The sequence below is a fragment of the Amaranthus tricolor genome, chromosome 3 (assembly GCF_026212465.1).
Source record: "Amaranthus tricolor cultivar Red isolate AtriRed21 chromosome 3, ASM2621246v1, whole genome shotgun sequence".
In the NCBI taxonomy this organism is placed as follows: Eukaryota; Viridiplantae; Streptophyta; class Magnoliopsida; order Caryophyllales; family Amaranthaceae; genus Amaranthus; species Amaranthus tricolor.
The window spans coordinates 32,586,385-32,610,475 of record NC_080049.1 but is presented as its reverse complement, the minus strand read 5'-3'; the positions used below and the strand labels follow the sequence as shown (position 1 = coordinate 32,610,475).

The 24,091-nt window shown below is 32.6% G+C and overlaps 3 protein-coding genes across 3 annotated transcripts; 1 reads left to right on the top strand and 2 right to left on the bottom strand.

Annotated features, from left to right (window-relative positions):
* Window positions 1-544: 544 nt before the first annotated feature.
* LOC130809031 (uncharacterized) lies at window positions 545-8,156 on the bottom strand. The gene is made up of 7 exons (XM_057674634.1): window positions 7,830-8,156; window positions 7,566-7,737; window positions 7,434-7,483; window positions 2,445-2,745; window positions 1,403-1,591; window positions 1,133-1,315; window positions 545-1,035 (listed from the first exon to the last, which is right to left on the bottom strand). Exons 1-7 carry the CDS (start codon window positions 8,021-8,023, stop codon window positions 793-795), a joined length of 1,332 nt encoding a protein of 443 aa, XP_057530617.1. The 5' UTR covers window positions 8,024-8,156; the 3' UTR covers window positions 545-792.
* Window positions 8,157-11,608: 3,452 nt separating this feature from the next.
* On the top strand, window positions 11,609-15,723 carry LOC130809029 (uncharacterized). The gene is made up of 6 exons (XM_057674632.1): window positions 11,609-11,959; window positions 12,864-13,122; window positions 13,255-13,291; window positions 14,004-14,109; window positions 14,501-14,611; window positions 14,934-15,723. The coding sequence occupies exons 1-6, from the start codon at window positions 11,750-11,752 to the stop codon at window positions 15,048-15,050; spliced, it is 840 nt and encodes a 279-aa protein (XP_057530615.1). The 5' UTR covers window positions 11,609-11,749; the 3' UTR covers window positions 15,051-15,723.
* A 128-nt stretch (window positions 15,724-15,851) lies between these two features.
* On the bottom strand, window positions 15,852-21,605 carry LOC130809028 (uncharacterized). The gene is made up of 6 exons (XM_057674631.1): window positions 21,105-21,605; window positions 18,582-18,945; window positions 18,388-18,458; window positions 17,646-17,744; window positions 17,388-17,532; window positions 15,852-16,329 (listed from the first exon to the last, which is right to left on the bottom strand). The coding sequence occupies exons 1-5, from the start codon at window positions 21,435-21,437 to the stop codon at window positions 17,437-17,439; spliced, it is 963 nt and encodes a 320-aa protein (XP_057530614.1). The 5' UTR covers window positions 21,438-21,605; the 3' UTR covers window positions 15,852-16,329; window positions 17,388-17,436.
* Window positions 21,606-24,091: the final 2,486 nt, after the last annotated feature.

Sequence of the window (24,091 nt, the reverse complement as noted above, 5' to 3'; positions counted from 1 at the left end):
GAACTCAATGAGTTGGAGTTGAATTTTGATTTGATAAAAAAATAATTTAATTTGAATATGGGTCTATTGGTTTTAGATCTAGACTTGACTTAAATTCATCAATGACTCATTTTGAGGCTCATCTAGTTTGGATCTTAGATTGTAAATTGGTTAAGTTAAAACAATGAGGACTAAACCCATTTTGGATCCTAAGACTTGATAGTTGATGGGGTTGAATTTGAACAAAGATTTCAGATCATGTGAATTTAGATGTGGGTGTAATTAATATTATGATATTATTGTATTTAATTTTATATTTGATTTTTTATTTATTTATGTTACTAAAATATGCAGTGATAAAACCAACTAAAGCCAACCATTTGAGTCAAGTGGTTTGAAATTACCATCCAAAACCAAAACCAAATGTATCACTCAGGTGTATCAATCTCCCAATTCTAATTGGATTATTACTCTAGTAGGCAGCCTAAGGCTAGACAGGGTAGTGATGTTGGGGGCAATGAGGTGGATATAGCTTCAAAATTGAATTTGTATAAAGCATCATAACTAATGTAATGGTTTCATAATTTCATTCCATAAACATCTATTTTCCAAATTTCTCGTGATGACTCTTTCCGAGTTTGATGCCGACCTAATATATTCTCCACAAACTTTCAAATTATGGAGAAACTGTAAAGCCAAATGTCGGCAAAGACAGCCAGTTTATTGAAATTCTTAAACAATCCAAAAAAAAAAAAGCACAAGAAAACTCACTAGAACTGCTTATAAATTCATCAAGATCATACAAAATGACACTTAAAGGTTTACTTTCAGAGAGTTGGCTTTGTCTTGCAGGGTATTAAGCAGACTGTCGAAACTCTTCTTAAATGAATCAACTCCTTCGACTTCCAGCTGCGATCCAACCTGGGTCCAATCAATTCCCAACTTCTCAAGTGCACTGTAAATGCCCTCAGCCTCGGAAACATTTGCGTCAATTGTTCTTGAGACAGTTCCGTGGTCAATAAATGCAAGAAGTGCCTGATCAGGCATTGTTGAAACCTGCATAAACGAAAACCTTAGCAATTAACTTCCGTTTCTACTAAGCATCAAATCAATTTCGAAACCTAAAATAACATCATCAATGCAATAAACTTACAGTATCAGGTCCAATCAACGGATCAACGTAGAGAGTGTCGGGATAGGATGGGTTTTTGACACTAGTGGAAGCCCATAGTAGCCTCTGCTTCTTGGCACCTTTTTTAACTAACGCCTCCCACCTAGGACCGGAGAATTTCTTTTGATAGAGTTGGAATGCCAAAACTGCTTGCGCGACAGCAGCCTAGGATAGCAAAGAGATTATAAATGAGTGATTACATATTTAGAACCCTTATAAACGAATGGTATTGTGAGCAGTCGGTCATTTTACCTTCCCACGGAGATCAAGAGCTTCTGGTGTTCCAATCTTTTCAAGCATCTTGTCAATTAAGGAGTCAACCCTGCTGACGAAAAAGGAAGCGACGCTTGTCACTTTGGAGAGGTCACTAAGACCAGAAGCTTCCAAACCTTCTATATATGCATCCATCACGGCCTCGTACCTAGAAAGAGAGAAAATGAGCTGTGCATTTGCACATAAGCTCACTGTTAATATTCCATAAAATTATATGATAATCTCAACAATATGATCATAAACTCCAGTCATCATGAATGATATATAGTATCCTCTTTTCAGCAAGAAATTGACAATGGAGATGGCACACCAGATATTTAGATTAACCAGTTACTCTAGCAACAAAATCTTCACCTATTTATTTCATCACCAAACAACACCCCATGAACGTAGTTTAGAAAGTGGAGTGTCACAAACAATAGCTGGTGCATGACTTTATCAAGTGGTAGCAACTTTAGAGTGCAATCGCACACTATTTCAAAGACAATCACCCATGAAGTGCATGTACTAGCAGTGGGAAGCTAGAGTACTACTCATAGACAACAAGATAACCCACATAAAATTTGAAAACAGACTTCACAACGTCAAATCCGTAATCCAAATATAAGTCTATGACTGCCTTCCATGGAAGCATAGTGCAAACTACAGTTTTAGTCATGGTAAAGGTGTTAACACTGTATTAACATGAAAGATAGTCAAATTTGTCACCAGTTACAAATCCGATTTAATTCGATGATTGTATATAAGAGAAAAACTGGAAAACATGATTCAATATATACTTTCCAGATAGAGTGATGGACACAGAACACAGGGAGATAACCAAACAAAATATCAAAGAGCATAGTTATCAAGTAAGAATAGACTAAATGACATAGCCCAATTGCTTCAAGGGAACACAATTACAGTACTTATAAGCTTCAAGTACTTGACAGTTGACATATTGAATACTTTACCTGATAAAAAAAAGCTTTTTTGACAGGCATCAATATCATAAACAAAGATTATAGAAAATGAGACTTACAGTAACATTGACACTTATAGCATTGGCAATGGTCTCTTTGATTGAAGGTATGCAAGGAGCAGTGGCTGGAATCTTTATGTACACATTAGGCCGATTCACCACTTTGTGAAGCCACTTAGCAGCCTCTACAGTACCTTTAGTGTCATCTGCAAGTCTAGGAGAAACTTCAACCGAAACATAACCGTCAGCTGCATCAGTTTGATCATATATTGGCTCAAAAAGTTTGCATGCATCTTGAATGTCCTTGATTACCAACTCCCAGTAAGCGCTCTCAATGTCCTTTCCGGATTTAATAAGTTCACTAGAAAATGTAAGGGTATCAATAAACTTACTGAGGACGTTCATAAACATAATTAATAAGGGTATTAATAAACATACAAAGGACGTTCACAAACATACTTACAAAGAGTATAGATAACCGCTCATATATATTCCCTCGGTCCATTTGAGTTTGCATCAAAGACTCAAATATATAAAGTTTTTTGAGTCCTGTGGTGCAAGCTCAAAGGGACAAGAGGAGTAATCACCAAAAGACCATTCATGAACATTGAACAATAATGAATACTAATTTACAACAAAAAAATCCCTTTCTTGAAAGCTGCCATGAACATTGCAGAAAGTTAAATCAGAAACCGTAATTCCAGCCGTTGCAAGTCGAACAATATATTTAAAAAAATCTTGATAGCTAAAATTGAGCCATTAAAATTCTGTTTTTGACACCTAAATGAACAGACATAACTCTAAAAAGGTTATTGAATAAAACATGTGCTCCCTCCGTTCTTTTAAGTTTTTCCACCTTACTATAACGGGTAGTTTCATAAGTTTTTTCACTTTAGAATACTATCCATTTTTGGAAAGTTTTTTTCCCACTTTTACCCCTTAAAAACCCCCTTTCCTCTTTTTGTAACCGGTATTATACTTGATTATTGGGCGTTGGGTAACTCATTATTGCACCCTATTAACTACTCCTCCTTCCTCCTTTTACACGGTTTTTCTCTCTCTTCTGAAAACCATTTCCATGGCTTCAATTGCCCTCATCCCCCTGTTTGTCGTTCATTTTTAGTTCATTTTAACTGCATTAAAACATAGATCGGTTTATTCTCAACATTTTGAGGTTCGATTTGTGATTTTTGGCAAAGTTTCAAGATTGCATGCCCCCTGTTCTGGAATCCGTCATTACCTTCTTCTTGAACCTTTCATTTTTTGCGATGGAAAACAACAAATCTAAGAGTGATTCTTCAATTCCTTCTTTTCTCTATGATGGTCTCTGGGATTATGGTGAATTTTGTTCTTATTCCTTTCATGGTCGTTCACATTCGTACTCAAATGAAATTTTGAAGTGGTCAAAAGAAGATCTTGAGGCATATCATAAGTCTCTTGAAGATGAAGCTACATCTATGCGTCATGAATCTCCACCTTCTTTTGCTTCTGTTGAAAAGAAACCACCACCAACAATTGTTGAATGGATGTTTGACTCTCCATTTGAATTAAATCCCTCAAGTTCACCTAATGTGAAAAAAGATCAACTCGATTTGGTTGTCCCTGACTCTCCTGAAGATATTATTGCTTCTAAGGCTAAATTAAACCCTAAAAAATGTGTCTGATGATTGTAAGGTTGTTCTGATTTTCGTTTTTTTGTACTTATACTTGACATTTTGGTGTTGGTTTTATGTGTTGCTGTTTGCTGCTGGTTTATGTTGATCTTTTATTTATGTTTGATGAAATTTGTTGATCTTCTGTTCTTCTGTTGATGTTCTTATGATTTATGTTTATGTTGATGTTCTGGGTTTTGTTTATGTTGATATTCGTCTGGTTTATGTTGATGTTCTGGGGTTTTGTTTATGTTGATATTCGTCTGGTTTATATTGATGTTCAGGGTTTTGTTTATGTTGATATTCTTCATGGTTTTTTTTGTCTAGAAGCCCCTGCGAGACCATTATGTTGAGGATTATTGACCTCTTAATTCTGAAAAATTAACTTTAATTACTTGGTTGAGTAGCATTTGTTAAACCAACACACATCACTTGATTTTTTAGCATGTTTAGTTACTTCATATGTTGATGAAGAATTATAATCTGAGAGGATTCATAACCTCTATGAAGAATCAAGGGGCTTTTTTTTACTAAAATTATGTAAAATAATGAAGTGACTAAGCAAAAACATGCACACTAATCATTGATATGGATTGTGGTTGACAAATTGTTGCTCCTAAGTTTTAAAAGTCACAATTTTAATGATGATTTAAACAAAATAAACTGAGGGGTTGTGAAGTTTAACAGCCTTGAGTTTCTTCAATTGCTTCATCATATGCTTCATGAATGATCTATGATGTTTGTGCAGCATCCTCATTCTCTGTTATTGTGTTTGTTGCTAATATCTGTTTGGGTTGAGAACAGCAACAACTTCTCTAACTAGTTGTGTTGGAATTCTTACTTGAATCCTTAACCTTCCATTGCCTTCTTGTGTTTGTTGCCGATTTTTGTTTTGTTGGGTTACTCTGATGAAGATATTGAAGGCTTTGTGGGTTGTTTTACTGATCTGGAATTTGTGAACAACAACCTTTATAGGCTGATCTGGAATTTGTAAAGTCATTTTTTTCAAATTATTTGTTGTAATTTCTGATTAGAGTATATTTAGTTGTTAATCCATGTTAGTTTAATTTGGCCAATGCAAGGCCTCCAATGGCTTTTCTAGTTTTTGTATGGAGGGATTATGTTCCCTCCTTTTGTTTTGTTGTAGAGCTCTAAACTTCACAATTTGGAAAGTTGGTTAATTTCCCTCCATTGTAAGATTCTCTCTCCTTTTTAATTAATTTAATAAAATCAGTTTTTTTTTGTTTTACTTTTATTTATAATTATTTTCTCTCTCATACTTCCCATACAATCATTACTTCACACATTTAATTAAAATAATACCCACTACAACCAAAGATTCTATTTTTCTTAATATGTGTGAAAAACCCAAAGTGGAAGAACAAAAGATCGAAGGGAGTATAATTTTGCATAAATAAGTCAAGGGTGTATAAACAATTTCAGGATCTGACAAAAGAAAGTAAATGAGATACAACACAATAATTTGTCTATGAAAGTCAACAAAGACACTCCTTGCTACTAAATTCCACTAACTTGACCCTAGTGAATTAAAGATTTTAATACTGTCAAACTAAGAACCTTGGAAGTGAATCAGAGATGATGATAAATCAAACGTTCTATAACTTAGTATTTTCACTATTTTATTTCTTAATAAATACTAAGATTGACTAGAAAAATGCCAAGACATTTTTATGAGAGTTACTTGATTATAGTTGAAGAGTTGAAGCGCAAATAGCTAGATTGGAGCTCTTATAGAAAAATCTTCGACTATATTCAAGAAGCACTCATAGAAAAATCTTTGCGTAATTTTGTAGTCTTCTTAATTTTTATAATCTTAGTTTTTACTCTCATATTTTGTTAAGAAATAAATATTGAAAACACTATGTTACATAGTATTTGAATTATTATTGCCTCTAATTCACTTTAAAGGGTTTTAGTTTGATTTTGTTAAGGTTCTCTTAAATTCATTAAGGTCAAGTTGCTTAAATTTTAAAAGCAAAGAATGTCAGAGGTTTGGTACACAAGATAAAGAAATTTATTTTAGGATTGTTTCTAGGACTTCGAATAAAGATGTTTGGATCCTACAAGTTGGATAATCTAGGCGGAGGGTAGGCATTTGTGCTAACTTCATAAACAATTTACTCATGTTTTGTATCATCTATTTTGTGCAAATTTGATTCGGTCAATTCGTCAAGTCCTTGAAACTGTTTATCAGACCACTCACCACTGGCTTATTTCCATGAAAAACATACATACTCTATTCAACCTTCGTTTTATAGTACAGTTTCTTTATCTATTCATATCAATTCTTCAACTAAGAAATGCTATCTCTTTATCATACAATCTCTCTTTCATACATCAAATTGCTTTTCTTTATCATTATTTCTAATCATATCAATTTTCTAACTAAGAAACGTTATGTCTCTTTCAAATAGCAAGTAACACTTTTCTAGGTAAGATGGGTTGATTCTTATCAAGTCCTTACTCCTTCCCTTCCCTCCCCTCCCCACAACCTACCCAACAATCAAAAAAAAAACCACCAAATTTCTACTCTTTATTCCTCATTCATGATGTAGAGTTTTGTATTTGTCGGTTAACTATGAGCTAGACATTATATAAGAAGAGACAATACAACTTCATTCATAATCATCATTCCAATGTAGTTTCCGTATACTTCCACCGTTTTTACATACATATATATAGCAACACACTCTTATTCCAGATATTTGACCCCATATTGCTCAAATTCAAGGCTTGAGCCTTTGACATTGTTGTTGTTGATTCATCTTCGGGAATTTTCTAATAAATGCAATAATTCCAGTTCATGCAAGTTCATTGTGTTCATTTAACATTTCTCCTACTACTACTACCCAATTAAGACCACATTCTCTCAATTAGTCACTTTATAGAACAGGTACAATTAGAAGATAATAAACTCTCCTAGTTTTTGGTTTTACGTGCCAACATCAAATGTTGCACCAGGAAACTAAGGAAGTATGTTATGTCCTCCTACTCAACGAGAAGCAATAATATTGCAATTGGAAAAACTAGTCTTTTGTTAAAATTGAAATGAATATATCATTCATGCTTTACAAATTAATGATAACAATGATTCTAGCACAAACCACTAATATTTATTCCATTTTTGTTATGTTTCTTTGTTGCACCATTTGTCCTGTTAATGTTAGAGCTTTTTAGGAACTCAAAACAAAGGATATATAATCCTTCGCAAAGTCAGGTAATACCATCAACTAACACAATCATCTATCAGCTAATATCCAGCAAATGACGTTAATCTCTGGTTGGAGTTATTTCTTATTCTAAGATGATCTAAACTTCTAATTGGTATACAAACAAAACAAGCGCATTACAAATTTTGAATGTCTTTTATAAGTACCTGAATTGATCATTATAAGCATCAGAAGACGAAATAGCTTTCTGGAAAATCTGCAAACAACAAGAACAACTCAAAAGCAAGTAAAAATACCAAAAAACACAATATGAAAACTGAACAGATAAAAATAATTACCGCAGGATTGCTGGTGACGCCTCTAACACCATTATCAATCAAAGGAAGCAAATCAGTAACAGGCCTGCAAAGATTGTCATACCAAGGACTTTGTCCTTCTTTCTCGTACAAATCATGCAGAGTAGTCCTCTTTACAGCGCTTCCATTTCCACTGGATTGTGAGCACTTAACGCTAAAACAATTTCACAACCAGATCCAAATAAATAAAACATTAAAAAAAGTTAAATCAAATCAAATTTCCAGAAAAAGCAAAAAAAAGCTTACAGAAAAGGAAAGGAAGAAGCGCGATTGGATTGCGAGGACAATCGAGAAGAGGATAATCCAGATTTGAAGAGCGATTTCGAATTAACATCAAAAATTAAAGAATTTCTGAGGAGTTGAGTAGATGATGAAGATCTGGTGTTGAAATGCGACGAACATGGCGCAATAGGGTTAGAAAGCTTAGAGATAGTCGCCATGGAAGAGAGAGAAAGGGAGGTAAGAGATAATACAAATGGTATTTGGGCAGATATTGATGAAAGATGAGTATCATTATTATTATATAGAAGACACAAAATTTCAACCACCTCGGTTTGTGAACAGAGCGAGAAATAGAGTGTATTACGATTACGAATGAAAGCATGCTTGGAGTTGGCTCTTTGGTTAGCTGACGGGGTGGGTAAGAGTTGGTGGAGGATAAAATGGGAAAGTATTAAATATCTTTGATTTGCCTTTTCGCCTGAATGAGTTTGATATTATTGCTCTACGACAAATATCGCCGTCTAGATAGGTTTTAGATGGAGAGTTTTTGGTAAATACGGGTTGGTTCAAACTGTTAATTGACTTTATTAGTTCAAAATTTAGCTATTTAAGTTATCTATTATAAATGATATTTGATAAAAATTAATTATCTATAGAAAATGGATGTAAAGCCATTAAAAAAGTTATTTTAGTGGATTTTGATTTTAGTTTTGAAATTAAATTTTCAGTAAGTATAAAAGTCAAATATAAAATATTTTTTATGTTTTACTAATTAAGCTAAAAGTTAAAAGTCGATATAAATTCAATAAAAAGTCATTTGTTAGTTTTTAAGTGAATAGTTTTAATCTTGTTCTTAATTTTCATCAATATATTTTTTCCTTTAATTATAAGTTGCATAATTTAACTTTTTTTTTTGTCTTACTCTTCTAAATGAGTTTAAAATACTTATGTTAAAGCCGATGATGGCAAATTTAGGAGGAAGGAGAATACTTTTCGAGTTTGTTACATACTCAAATCAATTTGGGAGGAAGGAGAAGGTTTTTTGAGTTTGTTACATACTCAAATTAATTCGTAAAACTTGCTATTTGTGCTGAAGTTTATTAATTTTATTATTGTTTGGTTACAGATTAAAATAGTTATCAGTTGGAATGTATGAATAAAATGAAAAGAGAAATTAAAATGAAATCGGATAAGTTGAAATAAAGCGCCTAAAATAGAATTAAGAATCAAAGTTTTGAATGTCGCAGACTATGGAAAAAGTTATTATTGTTTCACTTAGCATACCAAACAAGTAAACTATCTAATTAAACTATAAGATTAAAGGATATTATCATGGCTGAGTTGAATTTGACTTTCTTTCGTCACTTATATTAGAGGTAGGTAATTATTGAAATACTTTTATTTTGGATTATAGGATAGATTTAACTTAAAAGGGAGGGGAAGCTAGATGATAATTGAATTTAAGACTTTACTTGAAGAAAATAATATTTATTACAGCTGAAATAAAATTTGGTTCTCTTTTAAAATATTGTTTGACTTACTAAATTCATATCTCATATCAACTATGATTAATTGCGTCTTAATTTCATAGTCTATTTAGTCTTAAATCATGCTTACATTAACGGTCCGTTTGGTTAGTGGTATTAAATGGTGGTAATGGAATGATTTAAAGTGTAAAATTTCATCAAAAGTTCTATATCATTCTCATGGTAATAAAACTTTGATCTAAAAAAAATTATTTTGTTTACAAATTTTCATTACCATCTAATAACACCTCTTCTAACGGTAATGCCTTGGAATGAATTTTATGAAGAAAATGAAATGATTGAAGTTGGACAAGCATGACCATCAAGGTAACCAAGATATTTTTCAAACAAAATTACATTAGATTTTCATTCTAATTACCATCTACCAAACGGCCCGTTAAGGAAAAATATTTAAGAAAAAAATAAAAGTAAAAATTGTAAGAAAACAAAAATTGTTGGATATGAAATTAAGAAATAATTTTAAAGTGATGATCGATGAGGAAGGATGAGAGGGGGAATCAGTTCTCTCCTTTTGGATAACAATTGCCTTAATGGCTTTAAGGAAATATTTCCACCTCCTGGGATCTTCTTTTTCAATCATGTTCTCTTTTTATTCATCTCTATCTATTTTTATATATTTAGTTTGACTTTTAATTTCGTCTTAAATATTACCCACAATTTAAATATCGCCTTATGATTTATTTAAACAATATAGAAAGGATATATTACCTCTATTTGAATAATAAATGAAGAGAGAAAGAAAATAAAGAAAAATAAATTAAGGATGATATTTTTCACATTTGCCGAGAAAATTTCATCCGTCATTTTTATTAATTTTTTTTTGAAATAAGTAATATGATATAAAAACTGTTCAAACGGTTAAGGGTACATCAACAGTTATATAAGAAAGTTTAGTCTTCTATAATCTAGGGTAGTAGAAGAAAACACATTAGCAAACAATAATCGGAAGTTTTGTACTTCAAGTACTTGGTTTTAGTGTTTTATGTTTAATAAGTCATTTTAAATATTAAAATTTAAAAAATCCTCTTTAGTTTTTTAAAACTTGAAAATCCTAATTAATCATTGTGATTTATAAATCACCATAAATGATTAAAAATATACTTATAAAATAAGTAAAAACAAAAAAATAAATTACAATTTAAAAATGCCACCCTATTAAATTCCTCCACATGGGTGTAATTTGTCAAGTTAGTACATAATAATTATTAATTTAGAATTACTTTTTTTAAACCCGTCTCAATAATGGGACGGTCTCATATTAGAGTTGCTTGTTGAGGATTTTGGGCCAAGACTGGAAACTTAAAACCCATGTTGGAAATAAAACTAGTCTCTTAGGCCAGATTTGTTTTATTATTACTGTATTCTTTCTAATTTTTTTTTTCACAAATTCTAACTTGAGATCTTCTTTATAAAAGACGCATTTTAAATGGGCTGACCTATTATTAATAAAAAACAATAATCAGAAAAACACGCGTTGTGTAATCTTATTTGAAATTGGTGTTATAAATTATTGAAGTTGGTATTATAACCTATTAAGTTGGTATTTCCAAATATGTTATAATACTAACTTTAACAGGTTATAACACCAACTTCAAATACCAATTTTAATAGATTATAATATCAATTTCAATAGGTTATAATACTAACTTCAATAGGTTATAACACTGACTCCAAATAGGGTCAAACGCGCGCGTCAGTTTTTAGATTTTTCTCTTCTTTTTAATTGTTGAGTTTGGGCCTAAAGGGCCTCTTATAAAAAACGGTCTCTCAGAAGAGGCACTATTTTTTTTTCTTCTGGATAAAATATTTGAATTGTAAAGTTAAAAATTGACTATAAATTTTCATCAATATATATATACTAAAAATATTCATACATAGTTTTGATAGATTACTCTTAACATAAAAGTATAATTTTTAAATACTAACTTTTTATAATATTTAAAAATTCACAAATAATATTATCTGACTTTAAAATTTACATTGAAATTTAAAAATGAAAAAAAATTAAAAATTTTATAGGAAATTGGGAAAAAGGTATGGGTAATGTTAAACGACTATATGATAATTAATAAAAAAAAATAATGAGAAAATTTGATAAAATGCACTAAAAAGAAAAATAAGAAAAATTTCACTTTAGTAACCTGAAAACAAATAGTATTTTGTTTTGAATAATTTCAAAGTGGGGTTGGTGAAAAAAAGTGATGACATGGTGGGGCCTGAGTATAAGATTCAACTGTTAGCACTTCATACATGTCAACTATGTATTTTTCTACCAAAACTCCTCGTTATTCGTAAACGTACAGCAGTTTTCAAAGTGTAGCAAATCTGATTGATTCCTAATCAAGCCTTGGAAAACTCGCGCAATTGTGTCTGTTTGTGTGTGTTTTTGTTAAGGAAATGGAAGCGGTGACAACAATGAGCTCCCATGGCAGTACTAACAACAAGCCAAACAACCTGCTGGATGATGAAGAAGAAAAGTGGGAAAGTTGTAGTAGTAATAGCAGCAACACTAGCAGCACTGATCATAACATGAAGTTGGATGAAGAAGAACACCATAAAGTTGGTGTTGTTAGAGCTTTTATTCTTTCTCATGATCCTTCTGCTAAGGTCAACTCTTTTTTCCTTTTTATTAAATCTGCTTGATCTGTTTCATTTCCGTTGTAATTTTGGGATCTTAACTATGAGCTTCACTTTCTTTTATCATTAACATGTATCAAAAGTCAAAATGCTAGTTGCAATTTGATTTACTTTCTTTTTGTTGCATATATATGTTGTTTAAGATAAAAATTTTGGGATTTTGGCATGAAAATAGGAGAAGTTGAGAATTGGTTTCTAATTTGTTTGCCATCTGAACTTACTTTGTTGTTTGTTATGGGGTAGATTAAGAGAATTCGTAAAGACAAGAAAATAATGAATTAATCATTTTTATAGGCAATCACTAGTCTAACCTAAAGTTCACCCATATAAAAGTTTGAAACCCTTGGGACATGTATAGTTTGACAATCATTTATTAGGGTTAGTAAAAGTCAAACTAGGCAAAAATTTGGTGGGTGAAGTGATTGCAATGAATATGGAGTGGAATAGAATTGAGAATTTGAGGAGATATAACACTTTTTCATATAAGATTCTGAGTTTGATTTTCACCGAAATTCTATCATTCAAGTATATAGGAGAGACTCGAGCTATCAAAATGGGAAAATTTCAAATCTTATTAGTATCAATTTGGGAATTGATGGGAAAAATGAAAATGATGGATTGTTGGTGCTATAGTATTTAAACAATGCTCAACATCATGAGGTGGATTCATATAATTAGTCCATTTTATTAATTGATCATTTTAAAATTGTAAGTGATCACTTTAACATACGTACATGTACATGGCCAGCCTAAAAAGATAGTCTCACCATGAGGACCATCTCATTCAAGAATTTGTGAAGATAATTAGGATGTCATTACTTGTAAATTCCCGTATGCCTATTTCATTTCTTACGTTTCACTGCATAATGAACAGGAAGTAGAAAATCTAATGATCAGACGATTCCTAAGAGCTCGAAATTTGAATGTCGACAAGGCGTCTACCCTTCTTTTGAAGTACCTTAGATGGAGACGCTCATTTGTACCCAATAACTACATTTCCCCTTCAGAAATACGCAATGACCTTTCGCAGAATAAGGTCTTTTTGCAAGGAGTCGACAAACAAGGTCGTCCGATTGTTGTTACCTACGGTGCTAGGCATATACCATCTAAGACTGGCACTGATGAATTCAAACGTTAGTCGTTCCTGATCAATTTTCGTGTCTGTTCTTGTTGAAGCAGCATGAGTTCACTGTTTTTCAACTTATTTCTGCGACAAAAACGGTCTAAGACAGGAACTGATGCATTCTGCTTTTCTATATGTGCAGGCTTTTCAGTCTATTGCCTTGACAAAATATGTTCAAGGTAGTCCTTTTATAGATTTTATCTTTCTCATTACGCGTGTTGAATCCTTTTAAAATGGTTTGGGTATGTGCACAGATGAGATCAAGCCAACATCGTCAATAGTTAAGACTCTATTCATAATGTTGGTTGCTGTCTCATACGATTCAATGCACACCCACATACATAATTTTTTGCACTGTCTGTGTGGCTGCGTAAAGAGTCCTACCTTGAATCTTTGGGTGAGGTAAGGGAGTGTCGGATATATACAACCATTACCCCACTTTAATTGAGTCTATTTCAAGCGAAACTCACGTGAATATGTGAAGGTCGTCTACTTATAAGTGTAGGTAGTTTGATAAACCACTTCGTTTTAGTCGTTCATACTTCGGTACTCCAAAAAATAAAAACTCTTTATGTCATTGTGATTTTAGAAATGACTAGTGCGTATTTGTCAAGGAACTAGCTCAACTAAAAGCTAGAGCTGATGGTTGACGCCCTATGATATATTATATACTCTAACACGCCCTCTCACACGAGTAGTAGTTGAGATTCGAACCCGTGACCTCTTGTCGCGCTGGCTCTGATACCATGTCAAGGAGCGAGCTCAACCAAAATAATAAGTTGATGGTTGAGGTCTCAGAATATGTTATATACTTTAATAGTATTTGAATTTCGTATTTATTTACAAAATCTCGAGATGCTATGGTTTGTCCTAAAGTGTTTTTCACTTTAGGATGGTCGATGGACAAGAAAAGTTTGTTTGCATTGCTGATCTTGAAGGTTGGGGATACTCTAACAGTGACATGCGTGGATACCAGGCAGCTCTATCAATCTTGCAGGTACCTCGAGTTTTACCACTACAGAGCATCATTATATATTTGATGGATATGAATAATCTATCACAAATTGTTGCAAGAGACGGTCTCTCCTAGAAATGCATTATGTATATGGGCTAAATAACCCAATTAATACAACTCAAAGAGAAAAAAAGAAAGTGAGCTTCTTGTTTTGAGGTCTTTTTTTTTAGAGACAGTCTCTCACAAAAGTAGCTGATAATCTATTTATAAGGAGGCCCGATTAAAAATACAACAAGCACGAGTATGAACCGAAGGTCAATCAACATGTAGATTGAACAACATCGCATATCGTCATGCATGTCAGCTTGTCAAGTATATAAAGATATATGTCCGATTATGTGTTTGCTGATCAGTGTAGTGTAATTGATGGCAGGATTGTTACCCAGAGAGGTTAGGGAAGTTATTCATAGTCCATGTTCCTTATGTTTTTATGGCTGCTTGGAAAGTTATTTATCCATTTGTTGACAACACCACCAAGAAAAAGGTATGTCTATCAAACAAATTGTGGGTTCAACTGGACTTTATGCTTGGAAATTTATACTTTCTGCCTTGCTCTGATGGGAAAATTGAGATGACGTTAAACAAGGAGCAAAAATATAGAAACGACCCTAACGCTATTAATTGGCATTGACCTAGACAAAGTTTGATCAGGGGATCAGATGTGCGTAACCTTAACTTTGTTAGAAAAAAGACGTTATTTCAAGTTGACCCTTTCATCATTGATCTTTGAGGAAATGTCTAAACTTTTTTAGAACACACTATACTTTGTGATTAACACTTTGGTTTGTGATTGCAATTCTGAACAGATTGTTTTTGTGGAGAACAAGAAACTGAGGTCTACTCTGCTTGCCGACATCGACGAAAGTCAGCTTCCAGAAATATATGGAGGCAAACTACAATTAGTCCCTATACAAGACTGCTGAATTCGGCAGTTTGAGTTTCTAATAGCATTAATTGAGGTGAATGATCAGGGAAGAAGAGATGGATTGACCCTTGGGCCTTATAAGGTTGTTTGTTTTGGTAATGTAACTTAAGATTTGTAAATTTTTTCCATGTCTTCTAATAAAATTCTGTGTTGATTTTGATTAAAAATTACAGTCAATGAGGAGTTCAACTAATTTAGAAAGTAACTTTTACTGGTTTTAACAATTGGAATTTGGAACATTTATTTTAAATGTTGTAGACATAAATGTATTACTTCCCTTCTTCATAATGTCCATAAAAAGTAGCTAAATTCTTAGCTCATTTGACACCGTATTCAAATAATGCACGCACACGTGTAGTTAGCGGAACACAAATTCTAAATTCTTGTGAAAGACTATCTGTAATAGCTAGCCCAAAAAGGAAAATATAATGTTTTTCGGTAGGCATTAAACATATTGTAAATAGGCATTTAGAATTATTGTAAGTACTTAAGTACTAACTCGTTGGGCATTCAGTACATTATAAGTAGGCATTAAAGATGTTGTAAGTAGGTATTAAGGATATGATAAGTAGGATAGTCGACTAAATTTCTCTGTAGCATTAAGAATATTATAAGTAGGCATTTTAAGTACTTTTTCGTTAGACATTAAGTATAATGTAAGTAGGTACTAAGGATATATAAGTGGACATTAAGGTATAATGGGTTAGACATGAAAGACGTCTCTCAAAGAGACGGCCTCTCAGGAGACCGGCTATTAAGGAAAATACGATACCACATTATGAGTAAGGAACACCCGACATTAATTTGAAATTGAATTTGACTCATGTCATAAGACATCACAAATTTTTACGCTACTTATCACTCACCACAACCCTCATCCTTTACATGGGCTTAAAACTAACAATGACTTCCGAAGGTAACATTTATACTAGTGCATAAAAAGCTCTTGTACAACATTTCAATGGCCAACAACATTCTGAACCACATCGTATAAATCTCTTGTACATCATTTCGACTAAGTATAGACGACTTCAAAATTTTCAAGCTTGATCATTCTCCTGACAGTTCCCAGTCAATATGCTGGTTGCGGGGCCGGGGATACTTCACAACCGAAGATGCAGGCCCAACAAAAACCAGGAAGAGATGTCACAATAGAATCCTTTATATACTAGTTCTTATGATGTACAGAAAGTTCCTTGCACAACTTCCAGCTTTCCGTAGCATATGTGAGACCATTTCAACAATCGTCATCTGCCCCATCGCAAGCTCAAGAAAACCTATAAAAACTCAAAATTAGATACAACCTGATTGCTATATGCTGTAATGTGTAACCTAAGTTTAGAGATGCCCTTTAATATGCTAATAGTTATTATTCATCTAAAAAGAAATAAACATAGAAGACATCAAATCAGTGCCACGAGAGACGTACATAAATAAATTTTTATAAATAAGAAAAATTTTATTAGGGTAAAGGCATCGATACTAAAGAGGGAAGTAAGGAATCCCACTGCAATAACATTTAATTACACAAAAATTTCCAATCGCTTCTACATAAATCATTAATAGCAAAGCTCCAAAATAGACTATTGGCTTTAACCCATTGGGTTGTTAAATATATTTAGACTTGTCCCAAATAACATCCAATCATGGGAAACGAGCCTTGAAAATGCACCTATTCCTTTCTGACCAGTTTGCTAAAAGTGTGAGGTACATAGAATCATGATTATATTTGCATAATGGTCCTGACAATTGAAACTGGGAGGCAGGGATACGGTTTATATGTTAATATCCCCTGGGATTTAACTAGTTTACACATTGTAACGCTACAGATTCACTAACAATATGATCACGGAAGAAAAATGATATTTAACTTTTAAAATCTCAGCAACTAGACTGAAAAGGCTGCATAAACACTGGTTTGTGGTTAATAGAGCAGCGGATTTTTTCGGGAAACTGGGTAAGTAAGAGAGGAAAATAGGGTTAACATAATGAAAATAGCCAGGGGTCACAAGCATCTACAAGGGTTTATATACAATTTGCTTATGAGGATCATTCTAGGAGGAGAAGGATATCATATTAATAAAAGGGAAATCCTGCTCAACCTATAGCTCAACCTCAACTGATTTGCAATATTTCAGATTCCGAATCTTATTAAAAGAAATGAGATTAAATTAAAGTAACAAGCAACAGTTTTGATGCCTAACATAAAAGGAAAGGAAAACCTTTACAAAAAAGTAAGAGAAAGAGAATCGGATCAAGATAATCACAAATGCTGAATTTTAGCACAGTTTGTACTTTGTAGTCACCAACAAATGCAATGGTTGAAATAACTCACAATATTTACATAGATTGCTGAGGAAGCTGGGTCTCAAGCAAAATTTAAATTAAGATTTTTGCTGCTCAAGCTTCTCAAGCAAAGCTGCCTTCTTCTCTTCTGGAAGAGCGTTAAAAATGAACACAGACTTGTCACCTATGTCATCCTTCACGTACAAAACAATCTAATTACCACTTCAATGGTGCACATCATTTCAAATTTAATTGTTAATCAAATCAAAACTACAAAAGCAATAGATACAAGAGTCAAGGAAAGTACCTTTATAGGTTGAGTGAACTTCCTTCCAGCAAAAATAATAAAGAGAGCCATCCACAGTCCCAGGAGATTCAATTTTACGGCATCATCCATTATGCCACTCTGTTAAAGGTCATATCAAGCTCATCAAGGCCCAGCTTATTAACAAGTAAAGGGAACCTTGTGATATCTTTGCACCAAGATCACAAAATATGTAACCGCATACATCATGCAGGACAACAACACAACAATGCAAGAGCCTTAATACCAACATATACGCAAGACAAAATAAGGCAAATGCAATCTCGAACTATTCTCAAGAACTGAACGATTTTATTCTAGGCCACTCTATCAGAAAATGTTGTATCTTAACATATAACACAAAAAAATTGCAAAGCATATAATATCACTCAATCATATCTCCGGAATTCGAAGGTTTTACAATATAGCATTCAAATTCAATTGTGTAATATTGCAAATACATGCAATTTTGTATTAACACAAAACAGCTAATTAATTCCACAAAACAGTGGCGATTTTTGACTAATCATTCACTTAAAAATGCAATAAGCTACAAGCAAGTCGAAATTTCAGACAAATGATCTTAAAATGATAAAATATGTATAATTTATGGTAACAAGAGCACTAACATTTAACGAATAAGTGGTGTAAACAACTATCAAGTTTTAGGAATTATAAACCACATCAGCGAAACATGCAACATCACAATCTTTCTTCAAATATAATTCACTTGCTAGGGTAGTACCAAATGCCCAAGAAGAGTGGAGGGTATTATAATTGTAAGGACGGCAGCTTCCAACTTCCCATAGCATAGGCCTATTTGAAAATACAATAGTCAGTTTACATTTATATTTTATAAAAAAAATTAAAAATAAAAAAAAACAGTTGCTAATAGTAATAAATTCATAAAAGAAACCTAGTTGAAAGCAAGGATTATACCTTCCTTGAAAACCAATCCCGTGAGAGCAGCAAAAACAGGACCCACAAGCCAGACAGCACTTGGGTTATCAACAACGTATTGCACCAAACCCTCACCAGCTGGTTGGGCAAGAGCTGTGTAAGTGACCAAAGAACCAACGACACCCAATGCCCAGAATGCTTGCAAGGTGCGCTTGATTTCAGTTACATACATGTGAATTAAAAATAATGACAGACCCAGTCCAGCAGATCCCAATATATATAATGAATCAATATTTTTCTCAAGGATGTCGGTGAACAAAGAGTTCTTTGGCAAAAAAGCTGTCGAAGAAGCAAGAATAAAGGAGAGTGCAGCTGTCACAAGTCCAGACCTATATAAAATCACCTGTAGAATACCATAAGCCAGAATCAAGATTTTCATCAAACCCCAGGCATGCAGATATCACCAAAAACACGAGCGTGGTGTCAAACATCTTACTCCAAATTAAAGGAGCTTAATTGATTAGGACTATCATTCTCTAGCAGTGAGCAAATATAGGGTTGGGTGTCATTGTCATTGTCATTTTTTTTTTATCAAAGCAAAGCTATAATCCAAGATAATGTTTCACTGAAAATACATCTGCCATTGTCATTTTTTTTACCAAAGCAAAACTATTATCCAAACGAGCAGCATGGGTGCTCAGACGAGCAGGCCCATCCAGTGGTTTTTCTGATTGCTGCTTTTTTTTCAGTTTTAATCAAATGCTGCCCCACTTTGATGCATTCCTTTTCCCTATAAATACACTTGTTCTAGGCCTTAGTAATGTACACCAAAGTCTCATGTATAGAGCTTAATCCCTTGCTTTAGTTTTCTCCCTAATTAGCTCCTCTCTTCCTCACATTAATCCTCCACTTGTAATTCCTATCAAGCTTATATTTCTCCTTTAAACGCATAATATTAAGCTTAGCTAGAATGGTGGATGTAGCCCGAGATTGGTAAACCACCTTAAAATCTTGTCTTGTTTATTTCTTTATTATTGTCATTCATCATTAACTTGCATTATTTGTTTCCTACACTTAAACAAAACATAAACACCCAACTTAAACTCCATACTGTGATCCTTGAGTGAGGTAAACACCTCTCCTTTCAAAAAGAAAACTACTCTTCATTTTGCTTTCAACGGAAAATGTTTTTGGTCAAGCCAAATGAGCAAAGCCTTGATATCCTATCCAAGTTGCTTTTAGTTCAAATCACACTCATCTCTGATCAACAATATCCCAAAGAACACCTTATACATACCCAAAGTATCAATACCCTGAAATTCATTTAAAACCATTGATCCCCAAGAGTGTTATATATTTGTTAGGATTTCTATACTGCTGCTCTTGGCGAGTAGAAGTAAACATGAAATATAAATTTATAGAAACAGAGGCAATACATGTTAATACTAAATACTAACATCTTTATCAGCCAAAGATAAACTCCAAACAACCAATCATACTTACACACAACATTCTATTACCCCAATTCCATGAAATAGCTCCCATCTAGTCAGGGTTATGGGTCGGATATATACAACCTTACCCTTGTTTGCTGGCGGTAACAAAGAGGTTATTTCCAATTCTTTCTAGCAAACAACCAATCATACTGATCGAAAGGAGAGGTAATAAACCACACTCAAGGATCACAAGTATGAAGTTTAAGTGGATGTTTGTGTTGTGTCTTAGTGTAGGAATCAAATGATGCAAGTATATGATGAATGACAATAATAAAGTAAATAATCAAGACAAAGATTTGAGGTGGTTCATTAATCTTGGGCTACATCCACCATCTAGCCTAAGATTATATTAATGTGTTTAAAGGAGAAAATACAACTTTGAAGGAATTACAATGGAGATTAGTGTAAGGGAAGAGAGGAGCTAAAATAGGGAGTAATTTACATAAGCAAGGAGGAGCTCTTAGATGAGACTTCTGGTGCACTATGACCAAGTGTTAAGAGGTGTATTTATAGGGGGAGTAGTATAAGAAATGGGGCAGCAGCAAATGGCATAAGGCAGCAGGCAGAATAACACGCACAGAACCCATAGTGATGTGGCTCGACCTGTGCTCAACCAGGCTCGGTCGAGCTGCAGATCAGCTTTTTGCTGATTCTGTTTTGCTTCTTTCCTTGCATATCTTTCCCTTTCCATGTATCCCAATAGTCCCTTATGGCTCTTATACTTTGTACTTGATTTGAAGCCTTCCATTCCAACCTTTCACATGTCAAAGTCAATGTGCTATTACTTCCCAAAAAACCAATTACATGTCATTCTTTGTCCTCTTCTAATCTTCACAAACTAAAGTGATTAATTATCTTAATCATGTTTTGATGTTTTGATTACTTGGTAACACAAGTCACCAATAATCCTAACAGATATGCAAACCAAAAAATATAATATGCGACTAACAGGTACTATGAAGTAAAGTGGCAGTTTCAAAAGAGAAACGGTTTTGAGTCATAAAATGAATGAATATTGAACAAAGTAGGATTGCCGATTGCAAAAAAGGGAGAAATAGAGGAAAACCTCGCGAACGTCAGATGAGTCAATAGTCCAGGGACCATAAACACCTTGATACACGTCTGAGCTTGAACTTGAACTTGAACTTGTTTCCGCAGCTTTGCAGCTGATCTTCTGCCCAATTTTTCTAAATTGAGGTACTAAATTACGCCGAGGTAAAGCATCAAACCCTAATTTTGCAATTTTCCCTAATTCCATTTTACCAAAATTACTGCTTGTACTGCGACGATAATTCTGACAAATGGTGTCGCCATTGTTTCTGGCAGTATTTCTGCAACAATTGATACTGTAGTTACTGATGCAAAATGGTAGATGGATTGATGTTGGTACTACCACCATTTTCGAATTCGATTGCAAAGTAGCAGCTAGATACCGAATACAGAGAGAGCTCCTCGATCATTCTGCCTATTAAATTTCGATCCCTTGTTTATATCATCAACTTGATGCTCTCGTTGAATTGGAACCACCCGAGCTGTTCCACGTTTGCTCTTAGCCTCTTAATATAATTTTCCCCTAATCGGAAAAAAACATGATAATATAATTTCTCCCTCTCAATCTAGCCGCAATATTGGAAATACTTACACTATTTATTTATCTCTTTTAATCTGTAATTAATTTATAATTTATAAGTTAAAACATACTTAAGTAGGATTTTATTTAATTTGTCTCGATGCAAATTATTAATATCAATTTTTTATAATTTTTTATCCTACATAATTATAGACATTAATGATTAAATTAAAGCATTAGACCATGTAAAAAGGCAAAAATTATAAGTATTTTGGAACGGAGGAAGTAGCAATTAAAGGAACAAATGTAAAATTAAATCTCACAACTTTCTCATTGTAAAAAAATAAATAAAGAATAAATAAAAAAACTTATCAAATTTTATTTAATATCATCTTGAAGTTATTAAACTTTTAATAACTTTTTTAAAGGGTCAATTTTGTTAATGGGACAGAATAATTCTTCATTTTAATGACTGTCTCAATTCATTTGGGCTCGTTTACCAAAACATATATTAAAGGCTTAATATCTCTGACGGTGCATTATTAGAAATTATAAAAAATTGATATTAATAATCCCTGCATTGAGACGAATCAAACAAGATTCAACTTAATTATGTTTTAACTTATAGATTAAAAATAAAATACAAATTAAGAGTAACATGTGAATAATGTAAAAAAATCAAATGGAACAAAGTCATCAAAACGAAGAGAGTATCAAATAATCTAATGGATTTAAGAAAACAAAACATAAAACATACAAAAAAATAAAGAGACTAAAGGATGTTCATGCAGCGCGACTCTGTTTTTTCACAGCGATCAATGTCGTGCATTGTGACGCTTTAAAAGGCAGTAGCTACTTCATGTGGCGTGACCCTCTATTTTGTGACATAGTTTTGTGAATCAAAGCTTTGTGATCTGATTTGATTTTTTTGCATTATTTACTAATTATTTTTGATCATATTTATTCTTAAGTTGTATTATATTTTTGAAAAATTGTCATTAATAATTTAATTTTTCACCCATTCGCCTTTGGAATATTTTCTAATAATCTCCACTTTGTCATATATTTGTCCACAACTTATCATATTGCTAATAAAAGTAATAGTGTATGTTGCTAGGCGCCAGCAACTAATATAAAGATTGAATTATTCACAGCGAACTAAGGGTAAATATTAGATTATTATTAGCTATTATTAGAAAATAATTTAAATGTAAAATTATTCACAATGGATGGGCATAGATTATTATTATCAACTTTTTCTTTATTTTTTATCATTAAACAAAGTTATAAGCAAGTGAAATCTTATTTAATTTGTCTTCATATAATTTATAATATCATCGACATTTTATAATTTTTAGTTAAATGCAATTTAAGATATTTAATATTATTAAATACATACATTAATAAACATGCAAAATCCAAGTAGAACAATAACAATAAAAAAACTAATTACTCCATAAAAAAATATAAAATCCGTTATATATTTGAGAGTGATCATTTCATTTAAAAATTTAGAATTAGCTTAAATTAATTATTTGGCAAACCAAAAATTTTTAGTTTTGAATTTGAATTAAATTTAATTATTGTTTTTAAAGTACTTAAAATTAAAAATTTAAAAATAACTATCAAAATCTTATCATTTTCAAATTTTTTATTTATAATTTTATAATTAAAATTCATTATTTAAAATGAAATATACGGACCCAAAAATGAATCTGATTAATAAATTTGACAGGTTAGGTCGTTACTCGTGAGTGCGTGAAGACTTTTTGGGGTCCTCCGTACTAGAGCGCGGTATTCCGCATGCAGAAATGATTTCGTGATCTTGCGCGAACCCTTTACACGTACGTACAGTGGTAATCATATTTCACACTTTTGACTTTCGGCAACCTTATTTTCACAAGCCGATCCATCAGTGGTTAGGAGTCCTACACTTTAAATTCAATGTGATAATTCTAAATATCGATTTTTTTTTACATGGTATACAAGCTTTTTTTTATCTGACATTTACCTTTTATTTTTTCCATGTGGTAGACATGAGAATTTTTTTTTAGTTTTTGTTAACCTTACGCTATTTTATACACAACGTAATGAATTTTTTTTTAAAAAAAACGTCATGATCACCATAATTTACCATATATTTCGAAATTTAATAATGTAAATACTTAATTCAACCAAAAGCTTAATATTTTATCTATCACATAGAAAATTTTGAAAGTCATGATTATCATGCGAATTTAAAAAAACATTTATGAAAAACCAAAAATTCAGTAGAATTTCTTTTTACTTTTAAAAAAGATAAGGTCCCAAAACATATTTTATTTTTCACTATCTTTCTATCAAATATTCTAGAGCACATCACTACTCTCTCGGATTATTATAATTAGCCAAAAAGTTTTGCGCATGCATATCAAATTAACATAAAAACTTGGACGAAAAGATCTTATTATGAGATTGTCAATTTAGACCGGTCTAATTCGCGC

What these genes read in the sequence shown, in the direction of transcription:
- LOC130809031 (XM_057674634.1), bottom strand. Translation starts at nt 8,023, where the DNA reads ATGGCGACTATCTCTAAGCTTTCTAACCCTATTGCGCCATGTTCGTCG. An exon ending in CTCTTGATCTCCGTGGGAAG is followed by an intron (nt 1,316 to 1,402) that starts GTAAAATGACCG and finishes TTGCTATCCTAG; the next exon opens with GCTGCTGTCGCGCAAGCAGT. An exon ending in CGTTGATTGGACCTGATACT is followed by an intron (nt 1,036 to 1,132) that starts GTAAGTTTATTG and finishes TCGTTTATGCAG; the next exon opens with GTTTCAACAATGCCTGATCA.
- LOC130809029 (XM_057674632.1), top strand. Translation starts at nt 11,750, where the DNA reads ATGGAAGCGGTGACAACAATGAGCTCCCATGGCAGTACTAACAACAAG. An exon ending in TGGCACTGATGAATTCAAAC is followed by an intron (nt 13,123 to 13,254) that starts GTTAGTCGTTCC and finishes CTATATGTGCAG; the next exon opens with GCTTTTCAGTCTATTGCCTT. An exon ending in ACAACACCACCAAGAAAAAG is followed by an intron (nt 14,612 to 14,933) that starts GTATGTCTATCA and finishes AATTCTGAACAG; the next exon opens with ATTGTTTTTGTGGAGAACAA.
- LOC130809028 (XM_057674631.1), bottom strand. Translation starts at nt 21,437, where the DNA reads ATGGTGGTAGTACCAACATCAATCCATCTACCATTTTGCATCAGTAAC. An exon ending in ACTCATCTGACGTTCGCGAG is followed by an intron (nt 18,946 to 21,104) that starts GTTTTCCTCTAT and finishes GGTATTCTACAG; the next exon opens with GTGATTTTATATAGGTCTGG. An exon ending in AGTTCACTCAACCTATAAAG is followed by an intron (nt 17,533 to 17,645) that starts GTACTTTCCTTG and finishes TTGTACGTGAAG; the next exon opens with GATGACATAGGTGACAAGTC.